The following is a 14,121-nucleotide window of genomic DNA, read 5'->3' on the forward strand; positions in this document are numbered from 1 at the left end:
ATACAATTCATAGATAGATAGATAGTAGATAGGAGCACCAGCCAAGGTGTGGGAATGGGAAATGTGTCAGCAAGAGTTAGCTAAAGGAAATGATGTTAGCACCTCTCCAGCACAATAGCTCACAAGCAGTGCCTTGTGACCACACACACACACACACACACACACACACACACACACACACACACACACACACACAGGTTTCTAGAACATTTCCACGACAATAGAGCCCAGGTGACACAAGCCCTCCTAAACAAGAATGAAAGGATTAGAAAGCCAGAAAGGGGCTAGCCACAGAATCGAAAGGTTGTGGAGAGAGGAAATAAGAAGTAGGGTCCAACGAGACTTAGCTAGTAAATTACGTTCTTGTGTAACCCATACACTGCTCAACTTAAACTTTTTTTGAAGATAATAAATCAAGATCAACTTCCTGTATCCATCTTTAACTTCTCCTACCTTCGACTACATGATAACTAGAACCAAATCTCAAGATTAACATATTACAAGTTGATCCTGACCATCTCCCTTTGCTGAATATTTTTGGTGTTTTCATTTACACAGAAAATAGGCCAGCATACTCTCTTAATACCTCTACCTTCAACTGTCTACACCACACTACATGCACACAAGATATCACACCTTCTACTTCCACATCCTTTAGCAATGGCAGCTGCATTATTATTAGCAGACGTGGTGGTATTTCGGATTGCAACCACCGGCAGGGTAGCACTGGCAGCACAGGGTCCTCCCGGTCGCCATCAAGTGACTGTGCTGGCAGCGACTGTTGCAGATTCTATTCATGTTCATCAGCGGAGAAGTGCAAGTGCAGCCTTGTTCTTCATCAATAACCATGGTCTCAGCACCAACGTGAATTCAGTTAATATTTTCCTACAGTCCATATCCCCTCTAATCCTGTTCCTTACAGAACTACGAATCTCTCCCTCTACCGAAAGATCCCCATATTGTTTTCCTTGTTACTATCTTCTCACAAACTTCTGTAGCAAGGGCGGCACATGTTGTTATATCTAATCAGAATATGCAGTTGACAGTGTTTTAAACTTCAGCTAATTTTGATTACTCACTGTATAAACTAAGTTATCTAAATATTACCAAATATATCTGTGTAGTCTATCGCTCCCCCAGTGCTTCTTCAGAACCCAGTGTATTTGACTCCATATCCACACAGTTGAGTAACCTTAACCTTGCCCTTAGCACCGAAATTACCATTTTGGGTGATTTTGATGTACATAATATTGAATGGGTATTGCATTCTGCCAGGACTGACGATGCTGGTCTAGAGTGCGTGCTGTTTGCACAATTGTTTAATCTCATGCAGTTGGTAAAGCAACCAACCAGAATAATCCTGACCATAATGCCCATCTCTTGAATCTATTCCTGACAAATAATCCAGATCAGTACAGGAAAGAAATGCTGTCTCCACTTGGATCCTCTGAACATAATCTCATCAAAGCCTCATTATTTAGCCCCCCAAACCTCCCCATTCCCAACCTGTCAGGGTGACCCAATGGCACTTTGATACGCCAAACTGGGATGGATTTAGAAAGTATCTTACTGACATTCCATGGCAGTCTTTCTTCTCTAGTGATGTCAATTCTACTCAGTCCCACATTAATGACTTAATACTGGCAGGTATGGATTTATTCATACCAAGTCAACAGTTCACTAAAAGATCGAACTCTCCGAAATGGTTTGATAGCAACTGTCCTAGAACAACGGCCCAAAAGTTGTTAGCATATAACTGTTACTTAAAATAAAAAACATCTGAATCACTCTGTCTATTCAAAATTGCTAGAAACCATACAAAAGCCGTAATAATTCTCGCTAAATAAAACTTTCTTCAAAATCAAGCATCAAAACTACTTAACAACCCTAATGATAATAGAATATTCTGGTTAACTCTCAATTCTTTCATTGATAACTTTAACAAGTCATCATCTATTCCCCCACTTCAATTTTCAGATAGCAACATTACAAACGACCCGCGTGGGAAAGCAAATATCTTTGCCAGTACATTTGCCAGAAATTCTACCGTAGAAGAAGTCAGCCAGAACACCCCAGTACTAGAATTTGACTCTCCCGAAACTGTTCCACTAAAAATACAGACAAGACGCGTAAAACCCATCCTAGACAATTTACCAACCAACAAAGCTCCAGGCCCAGATGGAATTCCTCCAGTTGTTTTGAAAAAGTATTCCCCAGAACTTGCCTCTGTTCTAGTTAAATTATTCAGACTATGCATACGTATTCTTCATTCCTTAATTCATGGAAAGAAGCCAATGTCCACCCAATTCCAAAGAAAGGAAGTTCCTCTGACCCCTCTGAATACAGACCAATACCTGTCACATTTTCTCTTGGTAAAGTATTTGAAATTGTAATTAATAAGCACATAGTTAAACATCCTGAATCCAACAACTTAATTAGTGATAGACAATATGGTTTTTGCCGCGAAAGATCCATGATTAACATACTCAGTCTCCCGACTCATACCATCCATCAATCAACTGACCAACAGGGAGAAACTCATGAAGTAGCGCTAGATATATCTACAGCTTTTGACAGAGTGTGGCACCATTCCCTGCTATCCAAGCTCCCTAGCTATGGACTTACATCTTTTGTTCCTCTGCTTTCCTCATATCTCAGCGACAGAAAATTAAGAGTAAAAGTAGAGGCTGTATATACCAATTTCCATTCAGTTAACGCCGGCATGACACAGGGATCAGTTCTGGTGCCAACCCTGTTTCTGGTTCATATTAATGATCTCTTATCGGTCACCCAAAATCCCATCCATTGATATTCAGATGACTCAACACTTCACAGTTCATTCACACTCAAACACTTATTTGTTTACAAAGTCTAAAACTGTATCTCTAACTTTCAACTCAGTACAGCCATCTTCATAAATCAAGACTTATCTACGATCAATGAATGGGGACAAAACAATCTTGTCTCATTAAATGCTAGTAAAACCAAATATACGCAATTTACTAATAGACAGGTATTGCCAGATTCGTGTATTACCTTCAGTGCTATTAATATTCCCACCTCCAAAAGTACTGAAGTTCTCGGTGCATCACTTAACAGTGCCCTCAGCTGGACCTCTCATGTCAGATCACTTGCTAAAACTGCCTCAAAACTTCGATTATTGTACAAAGTCCGTAACTTTTTCACTGACAAGCAGTTAGCTATAATTTATAAGAGCCATGTGCACTCTCAGCTTGAATATTGCTCACCCTTGTGGAATGGATGTGGAGAGGCTGCACTAAAACAACTAGACAAAATTCAGAACAAAGCTGTTGGAATGATTAATGACCCTGCTATTGTAAATAAACAACCTCCCCTACAAGTAAGAAGGACTGTTGCCTCCCTTGCATTATTTTACAGATATTTTTATGGTATATGCTTAGATGAAGTCGCGTCCATTGTGCCTCCTATCCAAGCTTTCCCTCATGCTACGTGGGCATCTGGTAGCGCTCATGACTGGAATGTTACACAGCCATATTGCAGAACTTCTGCCTATCAGAATTCTTTTATTCACGTAGCTGCATCTCTCTGGAACTCGCTTCCCCGGAGTTGTTTCCCCCAAACTTCAACCTACAGCTGTTCAAGTCCAAATGTTATGGACAATTTCATGAATGGAGGACGCCAGTAATCGGGTGTATGGATTATTATGTCTTCACTCATTTGTTTTTCGTACCTCTGTTGTTCTTTTCTGATGTGAAAAGAATCGTCTGGTGTACCTGGCAATTTTTGCTTTTGTTTTTTTTAGCTTCCTAAACCCATTCTATGATTTGCAATGGTTTGCAGAATAATTCATAAAATTACGGCTCATGTGGCATTAACATGTATACATATGGGTGAAAACATTCAGGTTTATCTCAAACCATTTAAAAGGCACATATTTATCATTAAAGATATCATTACTTTAATCTTTATCTGTATAATCAGGTATCTTACAAATAAATGAGGCCCTTGGTTGGAATACAAAGTGAATTTGGTGTACGTTCAAGCACGACGGGAATTGACCAATCACCACCCTAGAGCATCACACAGTGTTACCAAATCCACTTGTCCTCAGTTGGCAAAATCGGTGCGTCAGACTTCGTGAAACCGACTATAGTCTGCATTCACACATATTAGCACCAAAGACAATGAGAAACACACCACCACAGCGAGTATTACAGGCATCGTCTTCTCTAGCAGAAAGACAGCTTTAACTAAAGTGTGTGTGTGTGTGTGTGTGTGTGTGTGTGTGTGTGTGTGTGTGTGTGTGTTTTAACAACATAACTGATTTTTAACAATCGAGAATGGAGAATGAAAGACTGACTAAGAGGGTGTATGTAGGTGAGGTGGAGGGAGGGAGAGGGAGGGATAGACCGAGGATGAGGTGGAGGGAGGGATAGACCGAGGATGAGGTGGAGGGAGGGATAGACCGAGGATGAGGTGGAGGGATGGAGTTGAGAGGTATATGAGGGAGGGGTGGGTGAGTCGGGGGGAGGGTTGTCAAATGGTGGGTGACAGAGCGACTTGGAGGCGTTTTGTCTGCGGCCACCCTTTGCGGGATTAGGGCGTCGGGCTATACATAGATAGATAGATAGATGGAATTTCAAGCAAATTTAGTGGAATGGGGGGTTAGCCAATAAGTAAACCTGCTGGTTTGGTGAACAATATCTCAAATGTCAAAATCAAAGAGCTAGGTCAAATACTGACCTAGCAAAATCAACTTTCTTTTTTAAAATGGACCAAATTTTGAAGAAGACATGAAAGTAAGACAAGACTGAAGTGATTTAACTTGGGGAGCAATCAGTCAAAGGTCTATGTTAAAGGGGGGAAGATCAAATTTCTACCTCTGTGATTGTAAACAAAATATAGTGTTTAAGATCATTTTTACTTAAACTTGGCAGAGGGGCTGGTGATTAGCAAAGGATTAATTCATTGTTTATAAGAACAACTGGGCAAGGTTCAAGATGAAAGGGAGAGGTCAACTTTTACAGCTTTCATACTTAGGCCAAAGTTTTTGGAAGGGATGAGAATAAGTCAAGAATAAAAGGATTTAATTTTCAGAATCATCAGTCATTGGTCAAGACTAGAAACAGGGGTCAAAGGCCAAATCCACAGCCCAAGGTCAACTTAAGTAATAATGATCTGATTTCAGTTGAAGTTAGTGGAAGTGTTAAGGTTCAAGCAAGACCGAAGAGAGTCAATTTTGAGAACAACTGAACAAAAAGCAAGGTCACTGGGCAAGGCCAAAGTTCGACCTCTGTGTCTGTGTGTGAACAAAATAATTAAAACAGTTTTGATTTGAAACAACCTTGGGGGAAATTATAAGGATCGCCTAAGAGGTTTACCTATTTTCTTGTGAACAACAGGTAATAGGTCAAAGTCACATGTCAAGGTCAATTAAGCAGTTTTCATTCGATGTAAACTAACTTCGTAGGAGTTCAGGTAAAAATAAGGATTGAGAGATTGTGTTTCGGGAATTATCAGCCAAAGGCCAATGTCACAGGGAGAGATCAAAGATCAAGGTCACTGGACGAAGTAAACTCAAATGGTTTTTATCTTATTTGAATGGGAGTTGCTGAAAGCGTTAAGGATTAGGCACGGATGAAGCAATTCGGTGTTGAGGATAATCTGTCAAAATTCAAGGTCACATACCAAAATCAAATGTTAGACCCTTGGACCAGTTGGTGGGGATCGGTGTTGCATTCTCCGATTGCTCCCTCTTGTATAACACATGGTGCCTGAGGTTAATGAAGATAAAGGATGTAAGTTTCCTTGTGTCAAAGTTCCCTACGTGACCGATAAAGACTTTCTACTTCAGTAACACAGCCATTCCAAAAGTTTCTACATTGGCCTCTCGCCATACATTCCCAAAGTCTTCCCTGCCCATGCCTGAATGTAAAGCATGGGGTAGGGGTGGGTAACTTCTTCAGTAACAAAAGTGATGCTTTTCAGCTCTACCGCTCAGTTACCTTTCAGGACACGTAAAGTACGACTTGATCATGTCCTATACCAGGCGTGTGCAAGCCACCCATTACAATACATACATCCATACAGACTTACACACATGCACCTTTACACGGTAATGACCACGCAGCTCACCCCAAGAAGCTGATGAAGAGCAGTGCCGTACTCATAAGCGTAGGGGATGCGTCCGTAATCCACCTGGGGAAGTATTCACAGGTCTTAATACGTTTACTAGGATAACGACATTTTGTTGTTTGCTTGCTATTTCCAGATGATTATATTCAAAATGGGAAAAAATTCTATAGAGGTTTACGAAAGCTAACACTTCCAATTAGTAAAGTTTATTCTGAGCTGAATGAAATCGTCTGGAGATAAAACAGATAAAGTAAAACGGCGGTCTCGGATCAAGTTAACTATTTCCATTTTCATTAATCACTGGACCTGGTTCCACCACTGAGGAGAGTTATAAGAAATATTTGTTTGTTTGGTGCCAACCCAAATGGTAGGTGGCTTGGTAGGTGAAAGATTGAAATTAAAAGTGTAAACAAAACTTATTAACGCCATATGCTGAAAAAAATTTGTGAAGATGGTACCGGTCACTTTAACAAATACTTTTATTTAGATGTCAAGTAACTGTGTAGCTGTACGATGAATAAACAAGAGATCTTACCACAATTTATGTCCAGGAAAGACTGTGATTATGACGGTGGGAAATGTTTGGTAGAAGTAGTAGCGAAAAAAAAAAAAATACATAAACAAACACGCATATCCAGAACGTACTCTCAATAAAATGTGAGAAAATGGACTCAGCTCCATTCAATTTAATTTAGTTGTGAGGTGTCTGGTTGCTGCACGGATGAACATGAAAATATAGCCGAAGTTGAACAACGTAGACTCATGAAAAGTTTCAGAGTATGCCGCCAAGTTATGAAGCACTTGTTTTCAGTATTAATGAAGATGGACGTAAGTTTGCTACAGGGAATTTGTGTAACCAGTGATTTCAAGAAATCCCTAGTGAATTCGTGAAATGAGTTTAAACTGGGATGGGTTAATTCAGAATAGGTTAATTTAGGCTGTGGTGAGGTTAGGCTGGAATATTCTAGGTTAAGTTTAAATTATATTAAGCTAAGTTGGTTAGATTAGGTTAGATAAATTTAAATGAACGCTTAACACAACTCAGCATTCATCTAAATCAATCTAACTAACCTAACCTAACTAACCTAGCTTAACATAACATAAACTTAACCTAGATTATCCCAGCCTAACCTAACCGCAGCCTAAATCAACCTAACCTACTGTAAATTAAACCATCCCAGTTTAAACTCATTTCACGATTTCACTAGGGATTTCATGAAATCACTGGTTACGAAATTTCCTGTAACATATTCAGTCAATAGTGCACACAATTCATGTTTAAAAAGTTATGATAGCAGACTGTTTAACCCATACATCTAACGGATAATACGGCATCTATGCTCCTCCCAAACGGATTTTTTTTTTTTAGATTTAAAAAATCACCATAGCCTAACAGAATGGCAGAATGTATCAAACTGAACAACAAAATTTACTTATCTTGTTCCGGGATCTCCAGGCTATAAGGGCAGTTTTATGTCCACTAGATTAACGGAAAATGCCAATTCAAGCAGGATGTACTAATTTCGTTAAATAAGCAGTATGATCAAATATTAACTGAGTATTGATAATCTAAATATCACAACTAATCTGACTATTTTCAAGAGTGACTACTTCAGGCTAAACATAAATGTATTATAACGCTCCATGCAAGCATTCTGCCATGCCTTATTCACTGCAACATGTGTTTTTAGTTTATGTTGACAAAATATTTGGAAAATGATAACACATCACAAGCTTCTAGACCCATTTTCACTTCATTCATTTCTTATTGTTCGAGCAAGGAAAGCGAGCGAGAACACCAAGTTTTGTCACAGTTTGGACCCTGTCATATGTACCCGAGCGAGTGATTTATCACATCAGCAAGAAATAGGGGCAGGGGTCGGGAGGAAAACTCAGTAGTACAGTAGCGAACTTTTTTGGATATGACAGCGAATTTTGAAGTAAAAAGAAAGACAGACGCCAATTTAGAAATTGCACAATCTATCTATCTATCTATCTATTGCCAGACGCCTTAATCCCGTACGTGATGGCCACAAACAAATTCCCTCCACGTCGCCCTGTCCCCCCCCATTTCACTGCTCTGCTCCCAACTCACACCCTCCTCTCTCATATACCTCTCCACTCCATCTCATCCTCGGCCTCCCCTTCCCTCTCCCCCCCTCCACCTCACTTACATGCACTCTCCTCGTCAGTCTCTCACCCTCCATCCTCCCCACATGGCCAAACCACCTCAGTGTGTTCCTCCTAACGCTTCCTATCACATCCACATCCACACCACAACGCTCCTTCACATCCTCATTTGTCAGCCTGCCTCACCATGTGACTCCACAGGCTCCTCTTAAATAACTCATTTCCACTGCTCTCACTCATGACTTGTGTCCTTCCAACAACGTTCAAGCTTCACTTCCATACGTTAGAGATGGTATCACAATATTGTCATGTAGTAACTTTTTCACTGAGGTGCTCACTTCCCTCAAAAATCCTCAATTATTTCCATTTCATACACAACCCGTAATTCCCAATAGTTTTTCCGTAAATCGGGGAAACGCGTTTTTATAAGGCAGATAAGCATAACAGTCGGCTGCGCAAGAAGTAACTGTCTAAGGCTGTGTGAGTAGCGCAGCAATATTTTCCGATGATTGCTGAGAGCAACCAGGTTTTGCCTTTTCAAAACAAATTATATCTTCTGTTTGGCTTTTTTTTTTTTGGGGGGGGGGAATTTTGAATGAATCCGCGTCAAACTAATAAAATACCCTGATCGACGAAAGAAACTGAAATTCTGATTTCTGATCCGAATCGGAGCGCACCGAGAGATTTGGTGAAAGAAGTTTTGTGAGTGGGCAAAAAGCAAAGTCATTATTAACCTGCTATGTCCCAAGTCCTAGACCTAAAATTAGTGCAAGAGGAGTTTTGGTTTTAGGAAGTGTGAGGGAATATTTTTGGTGTAATCTGATTAGTTCTTTATAGTATTTTCAGGTCAGGAAATCAGAGGAAGATCAAGAGCCACATGAGACAATATTCAGGTCTGCCCGACTTGCTTGCTCGTTCGCTCGAACATTTCCACACTTTCCGTGTGGACGCCTACTACATATTTATTTTCCATTCCCCTTAATGCTTATAACGTAGTTAGTGAAGTAAGCAAATTCAGCGGATGCAGACGTTCACTCTCTGATGCTTGAGGGTGACTGACGATGGGTATTAAGACGTGGGACCTTACAGGGATCTTGATGCAATATTTTTTGCCATACCGGAACCATCTGGCTTCAGGCAATGGTGTGTACACCCAAAATATACACCCGCCAACACTCACATCTGTTTCAGTTGGCGTTGCCAATCCTATCTGTCCATGATTGCGATTGACTTAACAGTTTCAAATAATTTAATACACCCAAGAAAATGCAAGAAAAATCTATCTATCTGTCTATTGCCAGACGCCTCAATCCCGTTCGGGGTGGCCACAAACAAATCGCCTCCACGTCGCCCTGTCCCCCGCCATTTCACTACCCTGCTCCCAACTCACACCACCCTCACTCATATACCTCTCCACCCAATCCCTCCATCTCATCCTCGGCCTCCCCCTTCCTCTCCCCCCCTCTACCTCACTCACATACACTCTCTTCGTCAGTCTTTCACCCTCCATCCTCTCCACATGGCCAAACCACCTCAGTGTATTCTTCCTAACACTTCCTATCACATCCACATTCACACGACAACGCTCCTTTATATTCTCATTTGTCAGCCTGTCTCTCCATGTGACTCCGCAGGTTTCTCTTAAATAACTCATTTCCACTGCTCTCACTCTTGACTTGTGCCCTTCCAACAACGTCCAAGCTTCACTTCCATACATTAGAGACGGTATCACAATACTGTCATGTAATAACTTTTTCACTTCCATGCGCACTTCCCTGTTTCTTATCACTGCTTTCAAGGAACCAGCAACCTTTCTTCCCTGCTGTACCTTTTCAAGCACTTCACCCTCCAAACTTCCATCCTTACTCATCACACTCCCTAAGTACTTAAACGTACTCACATTTTCCAATTCCTCACCATCCAACCTCGCTGTACGTTCACTGACTTCACTTCTTTCAAAGACCATCACTTACTCTTCCCTACATTCACCTTTAGATTCCGTTTCTTACACACTCTCCCAAACTCATCCACCAAACCTTGCAGTTCCCCTTCGTCTTCATTCAACAGCACAGTATCATCTGCAAACAAAAGTACAGGGAGTTTCCAAACACTACCCTCTCTCACCAGGGCCACTCCAACATCCACTACCCTACCTTGTACCTCTTTTATTACCCCATCCATGTACAGATTGAACAACCATGGAGACATGACACATCCCTGTTTCAACACAATCTTCAAAGAGAAAAATTCACTCAGTTCACCATCCACACGCACTGCAGCCTTAGCACCATCATACATACTCTTCACAGCACTCAACAACTTCCCATCTACTCCATATATTCTTAATACTTTTCACAATCTTTGTCTATCCACCCTGTCATATGCATTCTCCAAATCCATGAAAGCTGCTTACAATTTCTTTCCCTTCTGTAGAAACTTTTCCACTAAAAATCTAAGAACGAATATCTGATCTACACAACCTCTTCCCTTCCTAAAGCCTCCCTGTTCTTCAACTAATTCCTTTGTTATTTCCCTAACTCTGTCAATAAGTATCCTACCATACACTTTTCCTATTATACTAAGAAGACAAATGCCCTTATGATTACCACACACTTCTTTTTCCCCTTTTCCTTTGTACAAGGGAATAATTATACCTGACTTCCAATCCTCCGGAACTCTACCTTCTACCCAGGCCAATCTGCACATCTTCCACATCCATTCTACTACTATCTCTCCCCCATGCTTCAACATTTCACCACACACTCCATCAATTCCTGGGGCTTTCCCCAATTTAACTTTCTTCATTGCTTCCACAACTTCTATCCTACTGATTTTTTCCTGTCTTCTCACCTCTCTCCTTCTCCCAGCCATTCCCCAGCCACTTATACTGGCATCACTTTCATCCTCTATGTTCAATAATTCCTTAAAGTGTTCTCTCCATTTGCTCACTTTTTCTCCCTTCTCCACTAGTAATCTACCATTTTTATCCTTCACTCCTCTGGTAACTTCACTTCCACCCTGTCTTACTGTCTTCACCTCTTTCCAGAACATTTTCTTACAATCCCTCCATTTTACACTCAAATTCCTTTCAAATTCCTCATCCACTCTCTTCTTACTCTCTCTTGCTAATCTTTTTACTTCTCTCTTTCTTTCTCCATATAACTCTCTCTTCCTCCTCTCAACTTCTTCCATGCCCCTATTCCATTCATTGTATGCTTTCTTCTTTTGTACCACAGCCTGTCTCACCTCTTCTTTCCACCATGCTGTTCCATGCACCCCTTTCCGTCTTCTCTTCACCCAACACACCACATCACATGCTGCACATATTTCTTCTGTGAATATCCTGCACACACATTCCACGTCCCCCATCTGCTCCAATTCATATTTGCCCAATCGTTTCTCCACTTCTTTCTTATATTCTGCCTTTTTCTCATCCTCTGGTAACCTTTCCACTCTCCTTGCAACTATTCCTTCATCCCGTCCTTTCCTTCTTCTATTACTCCATCTCATTTGTATCTTGATTCTGGTCACCACCAAGTAGTGGTCAGAAAATCCACTCCTCTAACCTCTATAAGCTCTTGCATCCATTATACATCTTAGCTTCCTTTCATCCACAGACACATAATCAATCATTGCCTTCCTTTCATTCAGTTTACCACCCACCCTTCTCATCACTTGCCATGTATACCTGTCGATCATTTTGTGCCTGAAGAGGGTATTGGCTATCACCAACCCCCTCCCAGCACAAATGTCCACTAACGTACTGCCATTCTCATCTATCTCAGCAGGCATACCCCACACACCAACTATTCCATCCACCTTCATATTCCATACTTTACCATTCATATCACCGATCAAAAACACTCTCATGCCTTCCAAACTTTTCCATGCACACTTCCACATTTGTCCAGAACTCTTCTCTTGCTCTGCTTGCACGATCTTGCGTTTGTGCATACACGCACACAATCGGCTACGTTTGTATTCCAACTTTCAATCTTACCCACACAATCCTTGACCAAACTGATCCATACTCTCTTATGTTCTTCCATCTTTTACTCACAACTATACACACTCCTTCTTTTGCCCTCTCATTCTCACCTACTCTTGCACATATACTCCATCCATACTCCCATTCTCTCACACTTTCACTTCTCCATTTAGTTTCAGTTACTCCACATAATTCAAATTTCGCACCCTGAAGCACCTGGACAATCTCTCTCTCTCTTTCACCTCATCATTCGCACCTCTTACATTCCACGTTCCGAATACCATGTGCTTTGTCCGAAAAGAAAACGCAAGAAAAAATATATACAGTATGGCATATTGTCACGATTTACTTTACCAATTTACGACAGAACAGGTTAAGCCAGCACAAAATATCTGCTTACACGCCACACACACACAAACACACACACACACACACACACACACACACACACACACACACACACACACACACACACGCAGAAAATTCAAAAATAAATTATGGCATTTGAACACAGTCTCGGAGTCCCCAGGGGGGTGGACCATAAATGCTCCCACCTTCAGTCCCTCTCCCGGTGACGACTTGAGCTGCCTGGAACCACTGTCTGCCTCACTTCATTTCTGCAACATTCGTGGCCTTTCCTCTAACTTTCACTCTGTTGAGCACCATCTCTCCTCCTCTAAACCTCACCTTCTCATTCTAACTGAGACTCAGCTGTCTGAGGCAACTGACAGCAAACCCTTTTCTGTACCCTCCTACTTTCTCTATACTCATTTCAAAGCCAAAGCTGGCTGTTGTGTATAGATACGCAATGACTTATCTTGCTCTCGTGTTCCTGATCTAGATTCTTCTGAATTCTCTACACTCTGACTTTGGCTAGCCTGTCATTCCCTGACTAAATATATCTGCACTGTTTACTTATCCCCTGATTCTACTATCAAAAATTCTTTGACTATCTTACTTCTACGATGGAACACATTCTATCCATTTCTCCTTTCTCTGAAATCTCCATTTTAGGAGATTTCAATGTTCACCATCACCTTTGGCTCTTCTCTCCTTTCACTGATCCACCTGGTGAACAAGCCTACATCTTTTCTATTCTTAATGACCTAGAACAGCTTGTACAGCACCCTACCCGTATCCCTGACCGCCTTGGAGATATAGCTCCAACATACTTGACCTCTTCCTTACAACTAATCCTTTTGCTTACACTGTTAATCTTTTCTCTCCGTTGGGCTCCTTCGATCACAACCTTATCACCTTAACCTGTCCTATCGCTCTGGTACGGCCTGTGGACCTTCCAAAGAAACGTCGTTTGAGGCACTTTGGAGCTGCAGATTGTAAGGCTCTCAGGCAGTACTTCTTTGATTTTCCCTGGAATGATTATTGCTTCCATGACCGGGAGCCATCTGAGTGTGCCTCGTGCATAACGGAGGTTATTCTCTCGGGGATGGAAGCATACATTCCTTTCTCATATCCTTTGACTAATGCAAGAAAGCCTTGGCTTAATCACACTTGTTCTGATGTCGTCCGCAACAAAGAGAGGGCCTATAAAAGGTACCAGAGCCAACCCACCCCTGAATCACATCTTGCTTATGTTTCTGCCCGGAATCATGCTATATCTGCTCTTCACTCTGCTAAAAATAATTTCATCTGTACTAAATGCTCTCAACTCTCCAACTCGAATTTCTCCTGCTCCTTCTGGCACCTTGCCGAAAACCTTTCTAACAACTTTACCTCATCATCCTTCCCTCCTCTTTTCTACTCTGATGGTTCTGTTGCTCTCTCTTCTACTGATAAAGCAGATCTCTTCGCTCAGACTTTCTCCTCCAATTCCACCTTGGATGATTCCGGTGCTGTTCCTCCTTCACTTCCCTCCTCTGACTTCC

The 14,121-nt window shown here is 41.4% G+C and overlaps 1 protein-coding gene across 1 annotated transcript in view; it reads right to left on the reverse strand.

The window, feature by feature from the left end:
* Positions 1 to 14,121, reverse strand: part of LOC145397596 (putative glutamate receptor) — a 561,045-nt gene that overhangs the window by 403,126 nt on the left and 143,798 nt on the right. The window contains exon 6 of the mRNA XM_080270640.1: positions 6,118 to 6,180. Within this exon, the coding sequence (XP_080126766.1) occupies positions 6,118 to 6,180 (63 nt within the window). The remainder of the gene's footprint in view (positions 1 to 6,117; positions 6,181 to 14,121) is intronic.

This window comes from Coenobita brevimanus, chromosome 42, assembly GCF_032717465.1.
Source record: "Coenobita brevimanus isolate Jiangsu-jjx chromosome 42, ASM3271746v2, whole genome shotgun sequence".
Lineage (NCBI taxonomy): Eukaryota > Metazoa > Arthropoda > Malacostraca > Decapoda > Coenobitidae > Coenobita > Coenobita brevimanus.